The sequence below is a fragment of the Falco rusticolus genome, chromosome Z, assembly GCF_015220075.1.
Source record: "Falco rusticolus isolate bFalRus1 chromosome Z, bFalRus1.pri, whole genome shotgun sequence".
Classification (NCBI taxonomy): Eukaryota; Metazoa; Chordata; class Aves; order Falconiformes; family Falconidae; genus Falco; species Falco rusticolus.
Genome location: NC_051210.1, coordinates 7,825,979 through 7,853,886, shown reverse-complemented (window position 1 = coordinate 7,853,886; position 27,908 = coordinate 7,825,979). Strand labels below are relative to the sequence as shown.

At 41.1% G+C, this 27,908-nt stretch overlaps 1 protein-coding gene across 1 annotated transcript; it reads left to right on the top strand.

Annotated features, from left to right (window-relative positions):
- Nucleotides 1–27,908, top strand: PCSK1 (proprotein convertase subtilisin/kexin type 1). The gene is made up of 14 exons (XM_037374580.1): nt 1–337; nt 2,406–2,510; nt 6,009–6,119; nt 8,414–8,560; nt 9,008–9,084; nt 10,966–11,054; nt 15,096–15,268; nt 17,543–17,755; nt 18,896–18,996; nt 19,975–20,208; nt 21,689–21,846; nt 23,848–23,981; nt 25,805–25,966; nt 27,458–27,908. Exons 1-14 carry the CDS (start codon nt 158–160, stop codon nt 27,818–27,820), a joined length of 2,247 nt encoding a protein of 748 aa, XP_037230477.1. The 5' UTR covers nt 1–157; the 3' UTR covers nt 27,821–27,908.

Sequence of the window (27,908 nt, the reverse complement as noted above, 5' to 3'; positions counted from 1 at the left end):
ACTCATTTCCATTTCGGCTCCGGAGGGTCTGGTCGCCGCGCAGCCCCGGGCAGCCGCGCCGGCAGCAGGCAGGGACCCGCGGCGCCGCCGCCCGCTCTCCCGCGCTCGCCTAGCAACGCGGCGCCCCGCCGCCCGCCGCCCGCCGCCCGCCGCGGCCATGGACGGGAGCCGATGGCCCGGCCGGTGCGCAGCCCTAGCGCTGCTGGCCGCCTGCTGCCTGGCCCGCGGCGGCGGCGCCGAGCGGCAGTTCCTCAACGAGTGGGCGGCGGAGATCCCGGCGGGCCCCGACGCCGCCAGAGCCATAGCGGAGGAGCTGGACTACGACCTCGTGGGACAGGTATAGCCGGGCGGGGGGGGCGGCCGCGCAGCCCCGAGGGAGCTGCCCCGCGTCGGCCTGCCCGAAACTTGTGGCCCGGCTGCCGCTCGCCGGGCGCCGGGAGTTTGAAACCCCCCCGGCCCGGGTCCGCATCTGGCGGGCAGCCCCGCGACCGGCCGCGCACGGCGCTTCCTGGGGAACCGTGCGGGGCTGGGCATGGCGCTTGGCGCTCCCTGAGGGGAACAGGCAGGGTCCCCGCCGTTCACTGAGGAGGAGACCGGGCAGGGATCAGGCAGGGCGCTCCCGCTGCTCCTGAGGGGACCGGGCAGGGATCAGGCGGGGCGACTCTGCTCTCCAGAGGAGACCGGGCAGGGATCAGGCAGGGCGCTCCCGCTGCTCCTGAGGGGACCGGGCAGGGATCAGGCGGGGCGACTCTGCTCTCCAGAGGAGACCGGGCAGGGATCAGGCGGGGCGACTCTGCTCTCCCAGAGGAGACCGGGCAGGGATCAGGCGGGGCGACTCTGCTCTCCCAGAGGAGACCGGGCAGGGATCAGGCGGGGCGACTCTGCTCTCCAGAGGAGACCGGGCAGGGATCAGGCAGGGCGCTCCCGCTGCTCCTGAGGGGACCGGGCAGGGATCAGGCGGGGCGACTCTGCTCTCCAGAGGAGACCGGGCAGGGATCAGGCAGGGCGCTCCCGCTGCTCCTGAGGGGACCGGGCAGGGATCAGGCGGGGCGACTCTGCTCTCCAGAGGAGACCGGGCAGGGATCAGGCAGGGCGCTCCCGCTGCTCCTGAGGGGACCGGGCAGGGATCAGGCGGGGCGACTCTGCTCTCCCAGAGGAGACCGGGCAGGGATCAGGCGGGGCGCCCGCGCTGCGCCTCAGGGAGCCGCGCAGGCACAGCCACTGTCCCTAAGGGGACCGGGCACTGTCGGGCAGGGCACCGCGGTCTCCCTGAGGGGACCGGGCACTGTCGGGCAGGGCACCCCCGCTCTCCCCGAGGGAGCCGGGCGCGGCGGCCCTCCCGCAGGAGCCCGGGCCGGAGGGAGGCGCGGGCAGCCCTGGCTCCGGCTCCGCGCCGCCCCCGCGCCGCCCCCCCCGCCCCGAAGGCCCTTTGCCACCGCGGGGCTCCTCTCCCGCAGGCCCTCCTGCCGCTTTTTTGGGATGCCGTGACGTCAGCGTTGTTAGGGATGAGTAACCGCCTTGAGGTAACAGCCTCGTCCCACCTCCAGACGGGGGTCCTGCGCCAGGCGGCGCGTCTGGCAGCGCTGGGCATCCCGCGCCCCCGCTGCAGAGCTGCCTCCCTCCCGCACCGCGGCCCGCGGTCCCCGCCGGGTGGAGGACACGGCCCTGCGGCGGGGCCCGGTGCTGCGGGCAGCCCCTTCCCGGCCTCCTGCCCAGGCGGGCGGGCGGTACGGTCGGCCCCACAGCCTTGGCACCATCATGTTCTTCAGGCTGTCAAACGTAGGTGTGATCCCGCCGCCTCTGTGGCTTTCTTTCTGCCTCTGGAGTCAGTGGATTCGCCCTCACTGACTTCACACAGCCCCTCCTTAGGGAAGAGGGATGTTTAAAGCCAGGACGGTACACCCAGCGTTCTGGGTGACCAGTGACTGCGCAAGTGAAAATGCCAGTTCAGTAGGTGCCTGTACAAACAAACCCTGCAGTGAAGTTTCTGAAGTGACATGAAGCTTTTTACACCTGTTCAGCTGGAACCCAGGAAAAGCAGATAAAACTGGAGTGTGACATACATAAAACCTGTCCTCCGAAACATGGTCATGTCAAGGTATGTCCATGAGTATACCAGTCACTACTACAAGTGCCACGTTACTGAGTACTGCAGTAGTAACAGCTGCTACTTCACTAGCTTAAATGAAATTATTCCTCCTATTTCTTCTAGCAGCGAAGAGACTGTGATAAGCACTTGCTACTTGAGGAGTGTTGTTTAGTTCAGACTGAAATATCTAAAGGCTAGTTTCTTGCTCTTTTGTCTTTTAAGCACAATGAATTCAGTCGAGTTGCATTTGTTGGTATTTGTTTGCAGTGGGGAGATAATCATCTCTCAATACTTAAAGTATGGCTGTGTCTTACAGATTGGATCACTCAAAAATCACTACCTATTCAGACATAAAAGCCATCCAAGACGGTCTCGAAGAAGTGCCATTCATATCACTAAAAGACTTTCTGACGATGAGCGGGTGAGTGTTATATTTATTCTTTTTTATGCGCTCTGTTTATTCTGTCTCCTTATTGCTAGCTTTGTAATGAGGTCACAGGCAGGCTTTCCTCATTTTGCAATTCTAATATATTCAGCCATCCATACTCATGCTGAATAATACTTTATTATTCTGTCATTAACAGGCAGATTCTGACCCTCCCTTACCATACTTTTTGCAAGTGCTTTCCAAATGAAGATTTAAGATATGCAGCATTGCAGAGGCTTGGAATTTTAGATGTCGGTCTGTCACTGATGAAAATACGAATGAGGAACCACAGGGCTTGATTCAAAGTAAAAATTATAGATGCAGTAAGCTTAATCAGGCCACGTCTGTGCAATTACCATGGGAATTAGGTTTGGTTTAAAGCAACTGAATAATTACCATGGGAATTAGGTTTGGTTTAAAGCAACTGAATATTCAAAAAAAAAAAGGAGATGGAGGTTAAGGGCTGAGGTTTTGCTGGATTCACTTCTATGACAAGCTAAAACCCTTGCTCAAAGGATCCATCACATGTTCTAGGCTTGCAGTCTTTTGATACACTGGGATCACACAGCAACTGGGGAGCCCGCACACTGGAGAGCTGGGGAGCTAAGGTACAATCCACTGGTGAAACAGACTCCCCCTTTATTTGACTTTATTTAACAGAGAAGCATGTCTGTTTGTAAATATATTGAAAAAAATGGGGCGGGTGGCAAATTGAAGAAGCAGACCAGAATGCTGTTAACCCCTCTTTAAAAGCAATTTCTGGCAAATTTCAAAACAATGGAGTTTGAATTTCAAATCAGCATTATTGCAACAAGCATTGTAAAAACATGAGCAGTCCAAAACATGAACTAAACTAGTTGTGAAAACCAGAAATATATCATATGAGGAGGACAAAATCACTTGAGAATGAGCAATTGGTTATCAGGAGGTTTTAGGTGCAAGTGTCTTCTAGGAGGAAATACTCTATATGTAGCTACAAGAGTTAAAGGAGGAGGTGAGACAGGGTATTTTTTTGCCTGTTCTGTTTCAAAACTGTACACTCCCGTCTATCTCCTTGCAATCATTGGTTTAACAGTTAAAGGCTTCTAGGTGAAATCATTCTGAACTGGGGATGTTCAACACCACAGCTTTAGTGTAAATCAGTGTTTTAAGTTATACCCATACCTATGATCAGATGCTCAATGGCATCAGATAGTACAGTGTTCACGAGCAGAGCTTTGGTTGCAGTTCCTCCCTTTTTTGGACATATTACATTGAATGCATCTCTCACACAGGCAAGAATGACCATGTTTAATATGCCAAATTCTAATGTCATAAGTAGAATGGAAGCAACTGTGTTAGACGCATGACTGCCAAACATTGCAGACTTGCATACTTGGATCCAAAACCAGAGCTTCAAAGTGCTGCAGGTGATTTCCTAATTTGAGTCTAATTTCCCTGTTATTTACCATCTAGTATGCAAATTAACTGTGTGAATGAATTGGATGTAATTATGTCAATATAAGTATATAAACACAAAGCAATCATGTAATGCTGTGTAGTTGGTTATACATGGACCGTTGCTCCAAAGAGCTACTCTAGTTCAACAACAGCCTATTTTAAGAGACTTAAATTCAATCTTTAAAAAGGGAGAGAGAAGGGAATCCTGCCTTTGTTTGTGTAATGCTTTCATGAATTTTACGGTATGTTGTGTGAAAGCTGGGCTAAAACTTGGCTGTGATCTGAATATTTATCTGCTTCCTATGGATGTCCCAGTGTTCATTTTAAAACAGGTAATAGCTGTGAATATATTGAAGGGATATAATTATCTGGTTCCCTAACTTCTTCCAGTATTTGCACTATTCTTGAAAGAGACCTGAATCAAGTTTATCTTCATTGCTTTGTATCAGAGACTGGAGGTTTGGCACAGGGCCTTTGGTTTTTGCTGTAGGTGGATGGTTGGAACTTCACCCAGCAGCTAAGTGACAAACATTTGGCTTGTTTGTCTGATACATGTGCTTGGTAGTTTCAGCTCATTTCCCTCAGTGCAGTTGTCCACATAAAAAAAACCCCAACCAAACAAGCATGTAAGTTGTCAATTGTTAATTACTGCTGGGTGGTGAGGAGGCCAAGCTTTGCTGTGGGTAGGAAAGAGAGATAAAGGTAATTGCTATAACCTGTGCCCAAGTGTGTATGGCCCTGGATATCAACAGAGAGCTTTAAAATACTGATACTTGTATGCGTGTATTCATCTTCTGTGAGTGACTTTGGCTTGTAGGGGTTTTAACACTAAATATATAGCAAAGGGAATAGCATTAGAGAGCTTTCAGTGAACATGCCTGGCATAGCTACTGTTTTAAAGGGTTTATGTTCTGATATTGAATTTTCACTAGGCTCTCACTAGGAAATCGTATTTTCATCAAATCAAAGTACTTTTATTTATCATTCTAATTTCTCAGTCACTCTTATTGTTCCATATGTGGTGATAGGTGTAAGGACCATAAAGCCATTCTGTGACAGTAGAGAAAAATAATGAAATCTATTCAGACATTCAAAGCAGAAGGTTAGATCCAAGGCATCCTGTTCACTTGAGGCTTGCAGCAGGGTGCTGGCAATCTAACGAACCTGAGTTTGCTTTGCTCATTTGGAAACTGAGATCAAAACCACTAGCTTGATCTGTGTCAGAGTGATGGTCCAGGTACTAGCAATGAATAACATTTTATTCGCATTTCCAAAAGGAGCACACAGCCCAGAGTGAGGTGTCAGAATTAGGGTTTGATTTGAACGGGGTTTAGTAACGTAATCAAGGGAACTAAGTGGGATACACTTCTAAAATGCAACCTAGGGACTTAGAGATTGCTGTGTCCATGCACAAACACTGTGCAACTCCTTGTATCAGTGCTTTAGCAAAACACCCTGAAGCATTTTGGCTTTCAGTTGCCTTAAATGGAGTTATGCCCGTGATAAAGTTAGTCCAATATTCATAGCTTACTAATTGATCACACTTCAAAACACCACTGGGAAGGAGACGTGAAGGTCCAGCTGGGCGATGAGTAGCAGCATCATTATAATTGCTAGACCAAAGCCAGAGGTAATCTTTCTCCTTTCCTTTAAACTCCCAATAGAAATAGATAGGGATTAAAATGTAGGTTGGAGAAAGAAGCAGGCTGTGGTTTTGCTTGTTTTGGTAACAACCACTCTTTAGATAACCTTCTAATCATACTGCACATTTGGTATGAAAGCCTGCATTGTGTGGCACTCACAGGAGATCTACTGGTAGCTTGTACTTAATGATTTTCTAGGAATTGATTCTGTAGTATTGTGATTTCACCAGGTCCTCCTCCCCGAAGTATATTGTACTACAGTATAAATAATCCTCCTCCCTGCATCAAACTTTGCTCATTTTGCTTTAGGCATCAAAGTTTTGCTGTGTGAGGAATCCACTTATCTTTTAGGCTGAGAAAGTCCTCACCTGTGGAGGCTTACTTGTCATATTTATACAAATAATTGTAGGTATCATGGGCAGAGCAGCAGTATGAAAAAAAGCGAACTAAGCGTGCCACCATGAGAGACTCAGCAGAAAACCTTTTCAATGATCCTATGTGGAATCAGCAGTGGTATCTGGTAAGATTTTGTTTCATTGTGGAACTGGGGATGGTGAATTTCAGTTGTGCTATCAGTTGCAGTATTGTACTAGTATCGGAATGATTGCACTGAAGACAGTAAATGGAAGGCTCCCTCCCATTAGCATAGGCTATAAAAATGGGAGATCTCCTTGCATAATATTTCCAGGCAACCTTCTATTTTCTTCAAAGTGTCGTTTGTACAAAGATTCTAAAAGGCATTTCAGGCTGCTGCTTAGGATGGGTGTTGATATTAGAAAGTGCAACAGTTAAAAGCTGCATTTATGCTAATCTAAAAGTATTTATTTGCTCTTGGCATATAAGAAGTCCCTTACATGTCTGAAGCTGGCCCTGTATTTCTTTATTAAAATCAGCAGTGCAGAGTGCATGCTCCAGACGAAAACAAAAGCATATGCATGTATGTGACAAGCACCTTCAGACTCTTGGATTGAAATAGAAGAGGGTCTCTACAGCTCACATGTTCAGAACCTCAAAGGAAAGAAATTTCCTGAGGTCTGTAGTTTCTGTCTGCATGTGGTAACTCAGAAATACAGTTGGTTATTGGTGTTTCATATGGCTTCTTTCGAGAGTCTGTATTTCCACTACACAACTAGCTGTACCTTCAGCCTAGGCTTCATTGCTTTCACTCAGAATAGGGATGGGACTAAAGGTGGGTATAACAACTCAAAGAGAATGGTCAAGCACAAATGTGGCCCAAGTAGCAGGAAATACCTTTCTTGCTCTTCATTTCAGCTTAGAGAAAGCAGACCAAATGCTAGGCTGTTTGTCTAGTGTTTTACCCTCTCTTTCCTGTGCTTGAGCTAAGAAAACCAGATTACAAACCACATAGCATAAAATATTTCTATGAAGAGGCCTGCAGACTTCTTTTCAACATAAAAAATGGTTTATCTTTAAGAATCTAACTTTTCATTGAAGCTGATTTTCTGTTTGCTTCTTTGCCTGTATTCATTAGGAAGCAGGAAATTTCCAAGGTGTGTTGGACAAACACACAAACACACACAGAATTCAAAAGAGCTGTTTTGTGAAAAAAGCAATGCCCTGCATTCCAGGAGACATAGTTCCTTTTTCAACCTTTCTGTGGTTTTCATTCTTTTCCCTTTAGTTTTCACACAGGAAGCAGAAACATGTTTACCCTTGTTTGCAGTACCTGTTGAGTTTTTTTTCTGATTAAATGCATGAATGTGTTAAATATTTTCTTCCAAAATATGTTCCTTTCGTTGTAGTAAATAGCTTATTATTGCCTTATTATTAAGCTTTGATGGCAATTGTTTCTATCTCTGTTCAGTGTACCTTCACACATCACCAGAAAAAATGATTATTTGATGGATTCTAGAGAACAAAACTTGAAGCCTCTAATAATTCCCTGAGTGGCAGCAGTCAGAAAATAAAGCATAAAATGAAGGAAGGGTAATACCCGTAACAAATTTCTTTTTCTGAGTCTCATATTTTATGCAATGTTCCTGCAGATACAAAGAAACGAAAAACCTGTGGTCAACTAATGCAATTTTGCACAGAGAAACAGAAAGAAAATGCTTTTGTTTACATCCGTGTTTTTATGGGGGTTGTAAGCAAGTTCGCTAGATTAGATGTATGTACTGCATATTTAACATTAAAGAAGAAAAAAAAATCTATTTAGGAGCTACTCTTCAAAGCGCTTGCTGTGGAAGAGAAGGCTGTAGGATGATTCATGCTTCCAGTTGATTTACCACAGGAACATTAATGAGGGTAGTAAACAGAAAGTTGTGATTCAGCACAGTTGTTCCTAACCAAACGACTACCTTAATTGTTTTATCCATTAATTATTTTGCTCTGGCTAACTTGAATGTCAAAGGAGAAAACACATTTGGAGAAAATGCAGCTCACTGTACTGTGGGGCACTGTCTTGGCTTCTCATCAAGTGAAAAGAACAAACATAGCAGGTCTGATTATTAACTCAACGTTCCAAGGTTCATGGATGCATCCCTATCATTCCCATGTTTCTGCTGCCTGCCTCCAATAAATTCCAGATGCTCTTTGTTTAGAGGTGGTCTTCAGAGTTCTTCAAGTAATGGGGTAAATCTTTCAGTGCTACAAGTATTTGAAGAAACTAATTTTTGTTTTATCTTTGCAAAATTTGAGCAAAATGTGCAAGTTCAGGCTGGGATGGTTTAGAGCATCTTTAGAATATGAGTTTGAACCTGTGTGGTGTAAATGGATCAAAATGTTGACATATTTTAATCCTTTCTGTCCCCTAGCAAGATACAAGAATAACTCTTAATCCTTTCTGTCCCCTAGCAAGATACAAGAATAACTCCATCCCTGCCCAAATTGGATCTCCATGTTATGCCTGTATGGCAGAAGGGGATTACAGGCAAAGGTGTTGTCGTCACAGTACTAGACGATGGCTTGGAGTGGAATCACACTGACATCTACACTAACTATGTATGTTTGGGTGTTAGAATGCTATGGAATAAATTAATCAATTGTAAATTTGATTGACACTCTTCTGAAGATTGCTTTCTGTTCTGTAAGTTGGCTCTGACAGCACAGAGGCTGAAATATTTGTCTTAGGCATGACTTGGAACCTGGTTTGTGTCACAGGAAGCTGAATGTTACTTCGCAATGTTAGCAGGGTGGGGGTTTTTGTCTTGTTTTTCCCCCAGTGGATTTAGTTCCCAGGCATGTTTGTATACAGTGGTTTAATGCTGAATTACTAAAGCCATGTGAAAAATGTATGGAATTGTTAATGCCCATCAAATTCTACCAGCTTGATTGCTGTCAACATAAGGCATACCAAACAAATAAATATGGACTCTAGAGCCCATTTTGTTACATGTTTTAAAATGCAATTTCTAGTTGTCTGAATTAATTTTTTTTTTTTAAATGTAGGATCCAAAGGCAAGTTACGATTTCAATGACAACGATCATGATCCCTTTCCTAGATATGACCCAACAAACGAAAACAAGTGAGTAGCCTCCTAGTTGTGTGAAGAGAACAAAACAGTACATTATTAATTTGTACTAAAGCAGGGAGATGTAGAGCCAGTTTCCCAGGACCACACCCAGACAGCTTTCGAATATTTCCAAGAAGCGAGACTCTACAAGCTCCCTGGGCAACCTGTGCCAGTGCTGGGTCACCCTCACAGTGAAAAAGTGTTCGTTGATGTTCTGAAGGAACCTCTTGTGTTTCAGTTTGCACAAACATTTGCACATAACATTGGCACTAACACTGGAAACTAAGGAAATTAAATTCCCAGATGAAGAGCTTCATAATTGTCGTCTGCCTATAATGTCCTGAATTTCTTAATATGTTTGTATATGTAAGGTTCTGATACATTTCTGTAAGATGAAGGGAACAATCTGTTCATTGTCACCGTGTGTGTTTCAAGAATGATACCTCCTAAGCAGATTTTGACTTTAGTTCTCTGCCTTGCTCTGCGAATTTTAAAAGAATATGTCTTTTATGAAGGCCTCTGGAAGAGACTGTGTCTTAGACGAAGCTACTAAGAAACCCCTCCCTTCGTATCAGCTTTTGTAGCTAAGGACACTACTTTCTGGTTCTGGCTCTACCTTTTGGACCAACAGAACATCTAGCCCAGTGCATGTAATGACAGGTGAAGTCAAGCTTCTGACCTCTCATATGGGTGTGACACACGGTCAGACCTTGGAGGAGGTTACATGCAGTCCTGCGACAATATTTCTGTCTCTTCTGAGGCAAATAGAAGCTTCGTTTAGACCAGATTTGGCCTCCATGTCCTCAAGGTGATAACCTCGGAAGTTTTGAAAGGCTTGAATGCAAGACAACCAGGCAGTTCACATAGTGGGCTTGTGTGTCTTGGAAGGAGAGAGAAATTTTGTCTGATACCCTCTCTAGAGATACTTCTTTGATACTCTGTAGAACATGTTGATGGATCTGTCACACATAGGTGTGTCCATGGTAGTTCAGGTAGGGGTTTTGTCCATCAGAAGGAGAAGAGCATGGACCTCTGTAAAAGCTGGTACACAGAAGAAAGTCAATTTCTTAAACCAATTAGGATGCTGCTACTCAATGAAGATACAGTAAGAAGCTGATGCACTGGTTCCCTGTTGTCTATCAGACTATACAGTAGCACCCACAACATAAATCAGTGCATGGGGAAAAAAACAACGAATACAAGGGTGAATATCCCATGAATAAGACATCTGAAAAATGACATTTCTACTTTGTTACAGCATTTTGTAAGAGCAAGAAGCCATTACCCTCTTGTTCTGGTGACATTGTCTCTTACATCTACCTGTATTACCTCTAATCTTTACTAATAAGTAAATGGAGTTCAGCCCAGAAACATTTAGACACTTCCTTGAGTAACAATCTGTAGCATTAAATAACACAACTCTTCTACAATCTTTTATGATTACACTTACATTAAGGTTTTCTGTGTTGTGGAATGAGAATCAACTGTGGCAAAAAAGAACTGCATAGAAAATAATTGGTTACAAGAGGAATGCAACAATGGTAAGGATGCTTTAAAGGCTCACTTTCTGAAATCCTAAATAAATGCAGTCATTTAAAAAGAAGTATCTAAATGTGTGATGAAAAAAGACCTGTCTCATATTTCCTTCTGAAGTTTAGCAACTTTTTAGCCCCATATTTTTATGCTACTTTTGCACTCTACTGAAATACTGGTAGCTAATAGGTCTATGGACTTCAGTGTAAACTAGGTAAGATATTTATCATCTCTTCACAATGATTCTTTGATCATTCATTTAAAGGAAGACTTCTATCAAATCAAGAAGGTTAGCAATGAATCTTTGTGTACATTACACAAAGATGTTATAAGATGTTTATTCTTGCTATATTTATTCAGGCATGGGACACGGTGTGCAGGAGAAATTGCTATGCAGGCCAACAACAGAAAATGTGGAGTTGGAGTAGCCTACAATTCAAAAGTTGGAGGTAAGAAAAGGAAAATAATTAGATGTCTAATATGTATGGAACCAGACAGATCCTGTGAAATGCTGAGTGTTTTCAGCTACCATTAATCTGAAATACAAATGATCGGTCCTTCTCAGAAAACATCAATCTTGAAGTATTAGGCTAAAAAATCCTGTCTGGCCATAGTGCAGAGTGTTACTTCTATATGACAGCATTCCTTGAATGTCAGTGAACTTTCTGGAATTTGGTTATCAGTTGAATATAAGTAGAAACAACAGCAACAACATTGTAGGTGGTGATGGTGATGATAATAACACCAACAACAGTAGTAACTAGTAACAATAAGCAATAATAACAGCAGCTACAACCTGTATTGTAACCAGAGATTAGACTGTATCTTTTAAGGAAGGATGAACCCACTTATTATAATTGGTTATCCTAGAAGGAAGTGGCATTGGGGAGGAGAGGGACTGAGTGGAGTAAAAGTAAGAATATACAAATCTATACCCAGCCTTTCTTGCAGCATATTGTTTCCATCTACACAATTACATTGGAAAGGTCATGTCAGTCAAGATACTTGGAAGTGCTGTGGTTTTTGTTTTCAGCAGCTTACTTCTCTACTATCATCATAAGTTAATTCTGAAAATAAGTAGTCTTGCTTGCCGTTCAATCAATGCTGCCTTTTTTTAAAGCGGTGACTAAAAGTTTAATCCATTAGAGGTTTATGAAATAGTCATGATCACAGTATCAGTTGCAAATGGTTATTTAGCTCAGAGGAAGATACTTGTACAGTCCTAGTTTTTCCATTGCTCCCTTTTTTCCTTTTAAACAAAGGGACGATGAGTGGCAATTGACACCCATAACTGCCTTTCCCACCATTTCAGTCTTATGTTTGTAGGTTCCCATTTACTCTGCTGAGCTGTCATAGATGTCAGCCTTGCAGTCTGCCTTTGCCATAATACATTATTCTGTCATGCCCTGTTTAAATAAAATATCTCACTCATAAGATGAAGATGCCAAATTTTCAAAGCAGGGCAAAATGGATGAAGCTGCGAAGATGGCTGAACTCCCGCTGTGCCCATATTTTAAGGCACTTGCATCTACAGAGAAGATTCTTCCACAGTTATTTGCATATGCTTTGTGTTCATTTGCAAATGGAGACTACAGATCTGTGCAGGAGTGATTTGTCTAAAAACATGAAAATAACAGGAGAAAAAGCAGTCCAGCAATCCACATCACTCAGAAAATACCTGTGCAGGGGAGGAGAAAGATTGAAAAGTGGAAAGAAATTGTAAGCTGTTAAATATGACCAGCCTGATTAAAGTAGGGACGTAACAAAAATACATTCAAAGAGCAATGGAAGGTAGGAGTAGTCTTCAAAAGATTCAGGTAAATCTGGAGTGGTAAACATTGGAAGGATTTTTTGATCTTCCAAGCTATACAGGATTCATTTCTTCGTGGGCTTTTTTTCTTCTGGTTTTTTTTTGTTTGTTTGGTTTGGTTTGGTTTGGTTTTTTTACATCCATGAAATGACACATTACACACTTCTATTTGACATTAGTTCAGGATGACTTCTCTAAGTGGCTGTTTGCTTGTAGCAATTGCCATATAGGATAAATCCAGCGGTCCACAACCAATGCCTTCTCTCTGCTAGTCAGCAGTAGCTGCTTTAGGGAGAGAAACCCTGATGTATGGAACACCTTGTTCTCTAACCTGCAGCATCAGAGGTTGTTTTAAGTTTGTCTTGATGGGTAAAACAAAACATTACACTCAAAATTTTTTGTTTTCTGTGAAAATACTGACTTTAATAATCCTGAGTGCTCTCGCTGGTCACATTGGTGCCTGGCTGTATTTGGAAACCTTGATTAGTCTCGGTACTTTGTGGCTGTGAATCCCATAGGCTTTTCTGTGCGCTGTGTGAAAAAAAATTAATGCCAGTTTTCAAAGTGACACCTTTCAATGTTCCTTAACGTTCACCTCTTGTTCTGTATAGAGCTAAGAAGTGTGTGTGTATTGATTGCCTCTGGAGTAAAGCAGGATGTGTATATTTTCACGCATACCTAACCATAGCACTGTGCTATGATATTTCTCTGGTGCTGCCATGGAAATCAAATGATTAAGAAGCTCCATTTTACAAAGGACTGGGCTGAGAGTTCCTGCACAGTAGCGTGTGGCTAAAAATAGCCTTCTGCCAGGCAGATACATGTATGTGTCTGAAATTACCTTGGGCTTTGCCCGCTTTTGATTTTGTGGGACTGATGATGGGAGCAAGCATGTGCAAGAATAGGAAAGAGTTTATGCAAGAGGGCGTAAATGGAGTGCTTAAAGAAATACCACTGCAGTCATCAAATCCCCGAGTTTTAACAAGCAGGATTTTTGGTGATCACAAAGACAAGACAGCATTTTTTTCTTGAACTGTTTTCATCAGTATATTGTCAGTGTGCTTTTTTTCTTCCTTATTACATTATTTATCAGCAGAGCTGGCTTTGTCTTCTTCTGTGGGAAGTATCTGTACACTACTGTCTGCATTCCCAGTATCTCGTTATGTGTTGCAAGCTCACACCCGGAGCTTGCAGTTATTTCCACACAGGCAGATCTTTGCTCACAGTGCACTGGTATGAGATACTCACAATTCTGAGCCAACTGAAAAATGACTACTCAAAATTTTATGAGTGTAAGCCTGTCTAGGGTAAGTGGTGGGTTTGCCACCTGAGGCACAGGATATACCCTTGATTCTTTTATTCTTTTCCCAGCTTTGTAGGTGATAGTGGAGTAGCAGTGGTTGAGGAGATAACTCCTTTGTCTGTTTTTGCCACTAATTAATATGAAATAATAAAGCCCAGCTTTATCTCAGAGTTATTACAAGTCTTAGAAGCCAGTCATTTGGGAAAAGAATTATGCTTATAGTTTTGTGGGTTTTTTTCCCTGCCTGATAGTATAAAAAAACCAAGACACTGGGCTGCGAGGGCGAAGGGATTTTTTTTATTATTTATTATTATTATTATTATTGTTTTAATAGAATCGCCACATTTTGCCTGCCGTGCTTTGGAAAAATCCTCATTTTGTGGAAAATACTAGAAAATGAGTACTCATAATTCACCAACTGCTGATAATGGTGCAGCTGCTGTAGTACTAACTTGCCAAGTTCAAGAGAACCCAGACATTTTTATTACTTGAAAAAACAGGCTGAATCCTGACTGCTGTGGCTCTTATATTGCTGCTGTTGCTGGGAGAGCCATGCCATAGTGCGCATTTTGACAGACTTCCTCTGTTTCTATCCTTCTGCAGCACTGGAAGCTAAGGATTTGCAGAGCAAGAGATCCAGTGCAGGTGAACTGCTGTCTGCCACTGAATTTTAAGTACCACTGAGATCAGGCTTGCTCTAAAGAAGATTAGATCATGCAGTTTCTAATAAAATGTTAATGGCTAGATATCTCTACCGTCTCTGGATTGCTCACAGTAGAAAAAATGCAGCAGTAAAACAAGAGTGAGAATTTTTTGTGGTGCAGATTGAAGAGCTAGTGTAACAGCAGCATCACAAAGACAGCAAATCTTTGATGACTGTGAGGACAGAGTGTTTTAGTCAGAATATTCAGAGCAACACCTTTGAACTAAACTCTTAAACATAAAAGTAATGTTGACAAAACCTGTTTAATTTTAGTGACATTTTGGCAGTTTGAGAAGCCTTTATTACAGATTTCACAGAGAGGAAGAAAGAGTCAAGGAAATGCTCAATGCAATAAGAAAAAGCAGGGACAGTAAGCAAAACGTCATCATCTTGGGTTTCTGTAGAGAGAGAGAAAGAAGTAAATAAGGGGCAGCCAATATTTTAAGAGGGTTTTTGGTTTTTTTAAATGTTTGTAGGAGCACTGAGCTCTGCAAAGGAAGCGTAAGTGCACTGTTTCACACTGACATGGACTGTCCTCAGTATTACATGAACAGCAGTAGGCTGTGTCTGCAGTAGTTACGATTTAATTTTGCTGGCAACTTTACCAACAGTTAACAAAGACAAAGAGGAGGGAACAGAAAGTAAATCCAGTCTGCTGCTTTTTTTCTGTTAAGGTATACGAATGCTGGATGGAATAGTCACTGATGCTATTGAAGCCAGTTCCATCGGTTTCAATCCAGAACATGTGGATATTTACAGCGCAAGCTGGGGCCCTAATGACGATGGCAAAACTGTAGAGGGACCCGGAAGGCTGGCACAGAAGGCTTTTGAGTATGGGATTAAACAGGTATGATGCTTAAGAGAAAGATACAATGAAACGTGGCAGAGAACAGAATTTTAAAATGTTTGATACCCTTATGGTTTCTTCACTCAAACATATTTGAAAAGAAGGAGATAGATTTTAATGGTACAAGTCAGAGAAATTACCAGCCAGAACAGGACTTTTAAAAAAGCACTTGCTAGAGCTTTCTAAGCTGGTTTTAAGCTGCTATTTGCCACAGATAAGCTTTCTTTTTCCATCCTTACTTTTGCTGCCTTTGTCTTGCCCTACCCCCATCCTTCTCTGCTGCTTGTTTTGCACTGAACAGTAATTGGATTTCTGCACTGAAAGCCCATAAAATATAATACAAAATTTCTGCTTTGTGAATATTTTGCTGGGTGAAATAGTGATGCATTTTAGCACCCTGTGGATGGGCTTGTATTGTGCTAATTGCATTAGTTTATAAATTGGTGTGTATCATGATCCAATTAAAATGAAGATAGTAAAAATTCATGATGAAGAGTGGTGGAAACACTGTTTTTACAGTTCTTTTTTTGTATTATTCTCTTTAGATCTGGTTGGATGATAAGCAGGGTGCAAACTGAGAGCTACCAGGGATGTATTAATAAACTACTCTTCTTGGCAGTGAGGTGAAAAGATACCTAAAAATGGGCAGGTACTAATAGAGAAAGGAAGACTGAATCAGAGATGGGAGAGGAGGGAAACTGAGGAAAGTTTGAAAGACAGAAGCAAAGAAAAAAGATTTTGGGAATAGGGCAGTTAACATTAGCAGACAGGAGAGAAAAAGAAAAAACAGTCTGACAGCTGACAAACATACTTTGAGGGAAGAATGGAGACCAAGAGGAGTGGGCTGGTGATGAACAGAGTTCTAAATCCATAGGTAGACAGCAAGAGAAGAGAGATTTAAAGGCAATAATTAGGGTACCAATGTTCAGCTGTCTTACTCTGAAAAAGCAGGTTCTTTGGTGAAGAATGTGTCGTGTTTTACAACTTGTTTTATTAGTCAAGGGGAGCAAATTTACCCATTCAGTTGTCAGGTTGCCTTTTGCAAGGATCTAGATGATCTCCTTTCTGCTTAAAGTCAGCCAGAGCTGGGGCTGCCGATGACTTTCATCCCTGTCACCTTACTGCTGGCCTGGTAAAGCACTGAAGCTTAATCTTAGCCTTAAGCATCTAAGAGGTGTCAGTAGCATTCTTAAGTGAAATCAAAGCAGGTGTTGTACATATACCAGTGCTTTTCTGGACTGCAGCCTTTATTCTCAGAGAAAGATACTATCTCATTTTCTGTAATTGACATGGCTTGTCCTTCCCAATACTTTTCTTCAATGTTTTTTAAATGTTTTTAACGTTTCTTCTAATATTTTAAGTGCTGCAGTGCTTTAGCACTTGCATGAATAACTTCAAATTGCATCTGTGTGGGATGATAAAAATCTGTATTTCAACTGCAGTTTCCAGTGAATGTACATACACATTAATATTGAACAACACAGGAACTTCTGCTTTTCATGTGGAACATGCTTTTTTCCACCTGAAGGACTAGCATAGCTTAAGACCAGGTAGTGTGATACGTGTTTCCCCTATGACAGCTGTGCTGGTTTACATGCTGTCAGCTGCTGGCATTGGTTGTTAGCTTACTGCTCCTGCATTACACACTGGAGACCAGAGCAGGGAATGAATGTGGTTATGTATGGAGACTGTAAGACCCTTCTGTAAGAGAAGGGAGGGTTTCCAGTCAGATGCACTTGCTGGTTCAGTGTGTTTCAGCAAAGGAATGACAACTGTGAAAGGCTTCTTTACAAAAAATAAGTTGGTGGAAAAGTCATATCACTCACGTCATTCATACTGCTTACCCATAGCTCTGTGATTACAGGAAAGACAACTGAAATAACCTCTTGCCAGTTCTTAAAAATAATGGGCATTTTTCCTAGAAATGGTCGGGAACAAAACATCAGCTTGTGGGAAAAATTACCTGTTGAACACAGACTGTGGTTTTAACTTAAAAGCCTATTCTGAGGAAAGTTGCTGTACCTGGAACACTAAACCTAGACCAGTCAGATAGAGATATACTGTAGGATGTGAGGTAGGATAGCTGGTTTCTTTTATCTCTGTCTTCTGTAGTGCTTATGGAAAATCATCCTTTTCTACCTGAAAATTATTAGGCTTAGGGGAGGGTGGGGGTGGGGAGGAGGGGTGGGGGGAGGGGTGGCAACACCACTTGGTAAGAATACGTTGCAGGGACTGATATCTCTTTTGATAACTACTCATTTCCATTTTCTCTAGGGCCGAAATGGGAAAGGCTCCATCTTTGTATGGGCTTCTGGAAATGGAGGCCGTCAGGGTGACAACTGTGACTGTGATGGTTACACTGATAGTATCTACACTATCTCCATTAGCAGTGCTTCTCAGCAAGGCCTTTCTCCTTGGTATGCAGAGAAGTGCTCTTCAACTCTGGCCACAGCATACAGCAGTGGGGATTATACTGACCAAAGAATTGTAGGTTGTTTTTACCAGATTCAGAACAAATATAGAGATGTATTGTATGTGTAAATAACAAGTGAGAGCTCTTGAATGCTTGGTTTCAAGCGCCTGCTTTATGTTATGTTTCATATGCTTAGTGCTTTTGCCTTGAAACATTGAGGCATTTGTAATACAAAAAGTGATTGTATTCCTGGAACATCTTCTACTGTGAAGCAATGGCTAAACAAAATCATTGTGTCAATGCAGTTAAATCGGCATGCTGAATTTGTCTGCTGTTTGTGTATGACAGAGCTCTCTGCATGGTTTCATACAGTCCTTTTCTTCGGAAAGGGCAAATGAAGAGAGACAGAGAGTAAAAGGTAAAAGAAGTTAGTGTACTGCATGAGTCAGTACCTCTGGTGTACATTGCTTTTGTAAGATTGCAGCAGCCAACAATAGTGCTTCCAGATCTGTGAAAGGTACGCAGCAAGCAGGCGTATCAGTCTGTGTACCTTCGTTAACTGTGCAAGAAAGAACTTGTACTGAAGAAAATTGCTGTGATAAAATAATGTTGAAGTACCTATAATTTTTGTTCAGCCCTGGTGGGTGATAATTTTACATTAAACTGCACTGATGGGGATTAAAATGATGTCATTCCAAGTTAGCCAGGAGATCAGTCCTTCCTAAGTGCATACTTTTCATACCCGAGATGTAGATATATGTGCAGATGAGTTTGGTGTTTAATTTCCAAATAAAGCTTATGTTTCATTGCAAATTATAGTTCTGCTGAAGAGGGAGCAGAACACCAGTACTAATCCTATGAGCAATTTTCTAGCAAGCAGTAATTTTAAATGTTCTAGGCCCAACACAATGATCTGTTTTTATGATTCACCAGTAAGCCTGAAACACTTGATTGTGAAACCTTAGAATAAAATAAGATACTCAGTGTGGGAGTATTTTGTTCCAACACAAAGCATTTTGATACAAAAATTATAGTTGAAGTAAAAGAGTGGATTGAAATATGAACAGATTTAAACATCCATCACTTCTTCTGCTGGTGAGGAATGTATTAATATGCGCCAAGTAAAGGATAAGTGATTATTTTGTGAGTGTGGATATGACTGTATTTACAACTGCTTATTCATGCAGTCTGGGGTTTTTTGTTTTTTCTGTCAGACAAGTGCTGATCTTCACAATGAATGTACGGAGACTCACACTGGGACCTCTGCATCTGCACCACTGGCAGCAGGAATTTTTGCTCTAGCATTGGAAGCAAAGTAAGATGTCATACAATTACCTTTGAAACTCATCTCTCTCAGCCACACCACCATCTTCCCCAAAATGCTATCTGTTTGAAGACGCACCATCTCATCCTGCAGCTCCACTTGTCGGTCAGACTTGCTCAGCCTGATGAGAAAAATAAGCAGCTACTTGCCTCAACACTTTCCTAGCAAAGCAGAACCCATATAGGTAAAAAGTGATGACTGAGGAATTTTAGTCTATTTTGTGCATTGGCAACAATTGTTTACTGAGTTCTGGTCAATTGCACTTTAAAGTGGTGAGGCTGCACATGTATCAGGAGAACGTAATTTGAAGACAATAGGTTGAAGGAGTTTAAGTCTCTAGTCAATTTACAGAACCTTTTCTGCTCATAACGAGACCTAAAATGGAAGGTACCCAAGCCTGACTGTCAGAGCGGGCAGGGAGCAGGCAGGTTCAGATCCTGTAGGGCTGGTAGCCAGAATGTACGACTTAGGGTGAAAAAGGACAGGACAGGACAGGACAATGGCTTTTTCACAGAAGACACTTCAAGTATTAAAGACTAGGCTTAGTACTTAATGGTGTAGGTTCAGCTCCATTTTCTATTGCATACTCCTTTGATGACGTAAGCTGATATACTTAGGGCCATATTTTAAAAAATAGAATTAATCACAGAGAGAATCAAATACCCTGTGAATTTTCAAAGTCCAGTTCCCATAAAGACTGGTGAGAAATACTAGTTTTGCTAGTTAACTTTAAATGCCTGAATAATTTTGAAGAATCTGACCCTAATCTTGCTAGATACTCATTCTTCATTTACATGGAAATCTTGTCTACCTGGAGCAGTATTGTGAGGATAAGCATTGTGATATGATGTGTATTTTAAAATAATGGGACGCCATATACATTTAAAGCATGTTTGGCTGCAGTCTAATAATTGAGAGAAAAATGATAGGTAGCCCTGAAACAATTAACCAGGTACATTTTCTCAACAGCCCAAATCTAACATGGAGGGATATGCAGCACTTGGTAGTGTGGACCTCAGAATACGATCCACTGGCTGGAAATCCAGGATGGAAAAAGAATGGAGCGGGACTGATGGTCAACAGCCGCTTTGGGTTTGGACTACTCAATGCCAATGCATTGGTAGATTTAGCTGATCCCAAAAGATGGAAAGGTGTACCAGAAAAGAGAGAGTGTATTGTCAAAGACAAAAGCTTTGAACCAAGGTAAGAATTTGCATTAACTAAGCTTATGTGTATCTTATTGGAGCCTGAGGGTTAATATTCTGCTCAGCTTGCTCTGAACCAGACTAAGAGATTTCTTGCAATTCATTTGGTTTTGCCTTGCTGTACTCCTCAGGGATAGGCAAAGAGAATTTGTTTGCTTGCTTTTTTTAGTGTTAAACTGATGGAAATTGCTAGCATGAAGCCTTAACAAAGAATAAGATTATTATGTCTGCTTGTGCAGCCAGCATATAGGTGGATGATACTGAGACTGAACCTGATCAGATAAGATATGAATACTTAGACCTCTATCAGCAGATGGATAAAAAGATATCAGGTTTCCCAGTGCCTTTTTTGAAAAGAAACATCTGTAATTGCTCTTAGCAATTCTCCTGTGACAGGCATAATATATGTTGAAATCAAGGTCATACACTGAGCTTTAGTCACCTCCCTAACACATTTTTTGTGAAACGCAAGTGTCTCAAAGGCTCACTGAAACGACTTACCAGCCACATTCACAAGTACTTCCAGCATAGTGAGCCTAAGCTGAGCTCAACATACAGGTAAGTTGTAATTAGGCACTAAGCTGGTTAATTAATAAGGGTATCTAGATTGTTTTTGCCTCCACTTGTTCACTTACTGATTTATTGTCTAGAAAATATATAGCGGTTTCAAAGATTGAAATAAGTGCACCAAAAATCTCTCTGTAGAAACATATTATAGTGTTTTGGAGTGTCACTGCTTGGTAACCTTTTTATTTATGCTGGTTTACTATCAATTTTCTTTTATGAGCTCTTTCCTTTTTACAGAGTGTTGATCTGGTACTGATGGGTGTTGTACTTTATGTTTTTTTATTGCAGTCCTCTATGCTACATTATAAAAAAAAGATCCCATGACTATGAATTTAGAATTATTTACATGGTAATTTAGATACCCCATTTTCATTAGAAGTAATGGAAATTGTGCAGAGAAAGCTATGCAGTGTATCTTTCTGAAAAGAGAATGGTGCAGAAGTTGGCTTTTTTTTCTTGAGATGGCATTGACTCCAAAGGGTTAAATCAGCCGTGCCTGCTGCAGTATTTTAATTGAATGATAAGAGCCCTTCTGGAGATCTGAATATAAGTGATACAGTTGTGTGATGTAGCTGCTTGCAAAGACTGGTTTTTTGTAGTCTCTGCTGGACAGCAAAGCGTTGACGGAAACCCTTGATGATCAAACTTGCTTGCTTCCTTCCAAGGTGTGTTGTACAAGTCTGTCTTACGCAGTGCCTATCACTTTTTCCACTTCAATATTATCTGTGCTTCCAGAACTTCCTATGTTTTCGACTGCAGCATTCAAAACTATAATGAGTGTGGAATTTGTCTTTACTTCTTCCTTTCTCATCCTTCTCAAATGGGTGTTAAATATGTCATTTACACTTCAGATAATGATCCAGAATCAAAAGTTTCTGTGAGTAATAAAAGAACTCCTGTAATTTTGCCAGATTATTAAGAGCAAATGAGGAAGTCATTATTGAAATTCCCACAAAAGCCTGTGAGGGTCAAGAAAACTCCATTGCATCTCTGGAGCATGTGCAGCTTGAAGCAACAATTGAGTATTCCCGTAGAGGTGATCTTCACGTCACTCTGGTATCTCCATCAGGTACAGGAGGCAAAGGCATGCCTTGCTTGTGTTGCTGTAATGTGTAACGTTTATTTAATGAAAAAAAAAACACCTCTGTGTTCTTCAGTGGTTTTAAAAAAAGAGTTAAATATATTCTTAGGCAAATCTAGTGACCTCCAACAGGAGCTGTGAGGACAAAGCATCCTGGGAACTAGAGAACTGGTTCTCTGAAACCCCTTTTGAGCCTTCATGTGTTCTGGGCTATTTTTGTGAGAAGAGGTTTGAAAATCATACTTCAGGAAATGAAGGCACTGTTTTTCATATGTTTTCATTCTGGCAACAGGACCTGACAGTTCATGGCAGACAACAAATTATAGTTCAATAGTGCTTATCAGCCTTACTGTGATTTAACAAACTAATGGAAAACTGAGGAAATCTGACTCCCTAGATTTCATGTATCTGTGTCTCCCCATCGGTGTATTTAAAAACATAGTGTCTGTTAGGCATCTTAGTACATCTATACTAAATGTGATTGAATATGGCAAATTATCTTGGCAATGCCCTGAAATAACACCATAAGGAGAAAAAAGAAAACCAAACCAGGAGAATGAGTATAAACGACTTTGTAGAGAGTAACGTCTCTTAGGTCAACTAGTATTATTGGGGAAAAAAGACAAGCTTTCAGGTGTGAATTTAAACATTAAGCTGATCTAATTTACCGATATTAAAGGCTAGTCTAGTAATTCACAGATAATGAATCACTCAGCCTTGGTCACATCATTATGGCAGGACCTGACTAGAGAGCAGGCTTAAGATACTGTATATGCAGTATATTTCCAAACCCTGCTTTGTCTGGGATTCCCTTTAAGACTAATCTTAATTCTCCCTTTTCTGAGTTTACTTTTTGTCCTATGGGAGCAATATTGCTGTGAGGTGTTTTATCTTTGACTCTTGGTGATATTTTCAAATTTAATTCCATCTTAGATAAGTTTTAGTTTGGGAGTGAATATATGGACTGTCTCTAGGTACATCATAGAGGCGACAGCAATGGTAGCTGTCATTCTACCTTTTGTAGAGGTATTTCCCTCCCACTGTTCTCTTGCTCATATGTAGGAAGCATGGTTTCATCTTAGAGAAACACAGCTTTTTGAAAGACTGACTACAGTAATATGTTCTTCATCTTTGTATTTCTGTGGGTTTAGCTGAGGCAGCAATAGTCAAGTGCCACTGCCTCTGCTACAGTATCATGTTGCCATCGTCGTTAAACTGTTTATCCCTTGGTTCTTGTTTTTTTCCACTTTTCTGCAAAACAGTGCTACCGAATATATGTCATTCCTTTTCTATATTTATGGTGTTACCTGTAAATGTATTTATAGCTTGTGATCAGGCTCCCTAGGGCTTCATTGCTCCTTATTATGTAAATACAGTTCCCTTGCTCTCTCCTTTTAGGCAAACAAGCACAACATATTTCCTGCTGTGCAGTAGAATCTCTTCTGCTGCAGAAATACTTTGTCTACTGCAGCAGTTTTGTAATAATAATAACAGTACAAATGCTTTTCACCCTGTTGGAAATCCAGGCTGTAACAACTTCCATCCACTCAACAAAACCAAAAAAAAAAACAAAACCAAAACAGTGATGAATTCAGGGTAAATCTTTGGTTTCACACCACTGCATGAGCTGGTTTGCCTTCAAAACTTCCATCTCAGAAATTTCCTTAACTGTTCTTCAGTGGAAAATGCTGGTTGTTTCTTACGTTACTTTATGTGCATGCACTACTTTTTTCTGTTAGAGAATGAAAACTGAGCAAGATGTACCTTTTTAGCATGACCTAATGTGATAGTTTTTATGCTTTTAAATACTGCTGTGAAAATAGTTAAAGGAACCACTAGCTCAGAAATAGCATGTGTCCCATTCCACAAGCCACTGTTAAATAGTGTATTTTCCAGGTTACCTATTCACTAGTGTGCAAGCTGAGCAATGGGAAAAGTCAAAGCCGGCATGTAAGAAGAGTCACTACTGTTGATCTTGCACTTACACAGGGACCAGCACTGTCTTACTGGCTGAGAGAGAGAGAGATAAATCTCCCAATGGCTTTAAGAACTGGGACTTCATGTCTGTTCATACATGGGGAGAGAATCCAACAGGCACCTGGGTTTTAAGAATTACTGATGTGGTAAGTATGTACATATGTTAACTAGCTGTGTTTGGAAACTAACACAGATAAATTATCACTAACCACTACCAAACATGTTGAATACCGAGTCTTCTCATTAAACAAGCTACAGCAAGAGTGTATTTAAAGTAAACATCCACCTGGTTTAAAAATAAAAGGAAAAAGTAGGGTCAGATATTCTTGTTCTTTACATAAGTGCAAAGCACCATCCTCACTTCACTGACATGTACCTGTCAAAAAAAAAATTGTGCTTTTGTTTTCCACACATTATATGTCACTGAAAGAAATCACTTAATATAATTTTCTGTGATTCATGGAGTGAAATATGTAATCAGATTAACCTATGATTAACTGCAAATTAGGTTTCTCTGCAGAAAAGAACACAGGATAGATCTAGTCTTCTTTTGGTGCATGTGTATAATTTTCATTAACTCAAAACCTTTTGAATTAATGAATTTCTGGTGACCTCAGAGAGCTGTTCTGATGTATACCTTTCCCTAACTCCTTTCTTAATTACTGCCAAACAATGTTTAAGGATTAAAGCCAAGAAATCTACACATATGACAGAAATAAGTTTACTAAAATCACCTGGGAATACAGATTACAACAGTGAGACACCAGAATAAAGCTGCTTGATAGGCAACTGAAAAATCATTCCCTTTAAAGAGAGGGTGATGAAATGCACTCATCTGTGGAGAATTTCATTAAAGTTGTCTGCTAATAAGCTTGTCATTAGGGGTCAGATCGTGCCAGAAACTGAATGCTTCCTATCAGACACTGAGCCTCCAACCCCTGTTGGCCTCAAATTGTAAACAGGAGGATAATGCCAAGTACTCAGCAGATGGACGAGGCAGTAGAAGTAAATATTATTATCAACCATATAGTGTTAATACTGCAGGCTTATAGATAACCCCATGGTTACAGATATCCTGTCCTTTGTATTTAATGTAATGCATTTTTTTGGAACAAAGTTAAGCTGAGCATTTTGCTTGTAATTATCTCTCATTTTCCATTTTCAACTGAAAAGTTCATGAAACTTAAAATAAACCAAGCTTTTTGTCCTCAAGCTTTCCTCAGCTTATAGGGTTTTGTGGTTCCTGAAATACATTTTCATATTAATGACCCTAATTGAAATCACAGATTCCTGGGCAGAGTTACTCATAATTTAGTTGTCATGTAAGTTGCGTATGTAAACTTTGGTGTAGACTTGTATTAGACAAGAAGAGCTTCAGCAGCTATCTTCAGTCACTAAACAACTGAGCAAAAATTCTGAAAGAAGCTTTGGTAAAATAACATTTTAGTGTTCTCTGTACTTGTCTCCCACTTTCTACTATTTAAATACTGCTACCAAAAATAATGGACAAAGCATGTATTGCTCACTTCCACATGCTGTGTTTCAGATTGCTGTGGTACACCACTACAGAGTATTATTCCAAATTGCTATTCCGATGTTAACTTTTGTGAGGAAATTGCCAAGGCAAGGAATGGCTTATTGAACAAATCCTATTAACACAGAATACTACTTCAGTAATTTTTAGCATTCTGTGTTGTGACAAAATTCTGTTCATGGTTACATGATTAATTAATAATTATATTGCATCAAAATGTGTATTTTTTGAGTAAAGCCAGTGTATTAAATCCCACTTTCTGATATGTCCTGTCTTCAATATACCAGTCTTTTGTGCTTACAAATCATTGTCTGAATTTAGATAGTAAAAACCTTACAATTTATTTTAGTTACTTCCATCTACTTTATGATCAAGTGTCCTGTCTCCTCTTCTTACGTCCTGAGAACTTACGCTAATGCCACACTTGTCTTTTAGTCCAGAAGAATACAAAATGAAGGAAGGTTTGTAAATTGGAAATTAATTTTGCATGGCACTGCTACCCACCCTGAACATATGAGGCAGCCACGTGTATACACATCCTACAATGCTGTGCAAAATGACAGAAGAGGAGTGGAGAAGATGACAGACTTTGTAGAGGTAGTATTAAAGCAGGTTTTTTCCTTACCTATTTTTTGATTTATAAGAAAACGATACATTTTCCTAGTAATAATACACATATTCTGTATTCATTCCATCTAACCCCTGACCACTTTTGAATTGTGTATTGTAATTTTATCCATATTAAGAACTGATAGTTTTATTAATCTCTGTTTTCATTTGCCAACATCTAAGGGTTTTAGGGTGGTGGGAGGATATTGCTACTGAAGCAGTGAACTCAGTAGCTAATGTAGTTGAGTGGTACAAGGAGGGAGGAACACATCTCTGACAGACACTCTATATTTATGTAATTCTAGTGAGAAAAAGTGTCACATCTGAAAGGAGCTTTGCCTGCTGGAGTGCTTCCAGGGAGCTTGGAAGGAAGGTAGTAAGAAAAAGACATGACAAAAGTCAGGGACTCACTGATTCAGAAGGTGTGGTTAGGTGAATCTGTTGCTGCTAGCTCCATTGTCATCCCTTCTTTACCTTTCAGGCGGAGTGCTCTAAACATACTACAGGCTTCTGACAGTGACAGTGGATGCACAGGCTGGTAGCATTGTACATTCTCACAAAGCTTGATTATGTCAACATCTTTGGAATACTTTATTCATCACATTACATCAGTTTGTCTCCCTATTAAGTAATTAGGCCATCCATAATGTACAGAGAGGTTAACCTTCCTCAGCCAGGTTATGAAGAAGATTGAAGGGGACATGATTATGGTCTTCAAATACATTAGATAAGTGTCCACCCATGTGGCAGCCATGTGCAAAAAAATAAATTGGAAGAAAGTAAAAGTGGATTCAGGAGGTATTGGTGAACATAAATAAGAACCAGATGAACATAAACCGGATGTTTAGTCAGGAAGACAATCCTAGTGTAAATGAGGAAGCTATGCAGCCACATACTGCTGTGTCAGTGTGGGAGGCATAATAAACACTGCTGAATCATGCCTCTCACCAACTGTACATCTGTATCTGGCATTAGTCTTTGAAGATCTGTGTCATGGCCCCTGATTAGCCATACTTCACTGTCCTTTCCCAGGTGAGATCACCTACAGAGAAGGTTTATATGGAAGCACTGGTTCAGTCCTTTTCACTAGGGTGTGTGGCACAGTCAGAGCTGCCATCTGCACTGCATATACTTCCTTCAGTTAGACTGCTGAGGAGCTGTCTCCCATAGTACAACGAGACATGTCTTTTAATACTGGGACAAATCCTGTTATAAAATGACACGTTGTATTCTGCCAATGTGGAGTCTGAATTTATAACTTCCTACATTGTGGGGAGATTTGAGATTTTCTGCAATAATGTCCTTTTGGTAGTCCGTTTTGGTGTATGACGGTCTAGTTCTTTTCTAGCTGCTAAGTGGCTCTTGAATGAAAAAATAACATCTACCCACACATAGACGGAAATCACTAATCAGAGCAAATTTTAATCCAGTCAGTTTTTCCTTGACACCTAACCTTTTTTATGCTAATCTGTATTCTAGGACCATACAACACAGGAGAACCTGAGTGAAAAAACAGAAGTCACAGAAGATACCAGCAGCAGCAGTGACAAAGCAGCAGATAAAATCCCATCAGAGGCAATGGTACGTTTGCTGCAGAGTGCTTTTAGCAGACAGATGGCTCAGAAGCGATTGCCAAAGAAGACTGCAAGTGAGAAGTCAAATATTCCATATGAACACTTCTATCGAGCCCTCGAAAAATTAAACAAGCCCTCCCAGTTGAGAGACTCAGAAGAAAGTCTATACAGTGACTACGTTGATCTTTTTTACAACGCCAAACCATACAAGCATAGAGATGACAGACTGCTGCAAGCGTTGGTTGATATTATAAATGAAGGAAACTAAACTACAGGGTATGGCACTGAGTTGGAAATATTCATTCTCCCCACCCTACACGTAGGGTTGTTTTTCTTTCCAAAGTCTGTTGTATGCT

What these genes read in the sequence shown, in the direction of transcription:
- PCSK1 (XM_037374580.1), top strand. Translation starts at nt 158, where the DNA reads ATGGACGGGAGCCGATGGCCCGGCCGGTGCGCAGCCCTAGCGCTGCTG. An exon ending in GACCCAACAAACGAAAACAA is followed by an intron (nt 9,085 to 10,965) that starts GTGAGTAGCCTC and finishes ATATTTATTCAG; the next exon opens with GCATGGGACACGGTGTGCAG. An exon ending in TTGAGTATGGGATTAAACAG is followed by an intron (nt 15,269 to 17,542) that starts GTATGATGCTTA and finishes CATTTTCTCTAG; the next exon opens with GGCCGAAATGGGAAAGGCTC.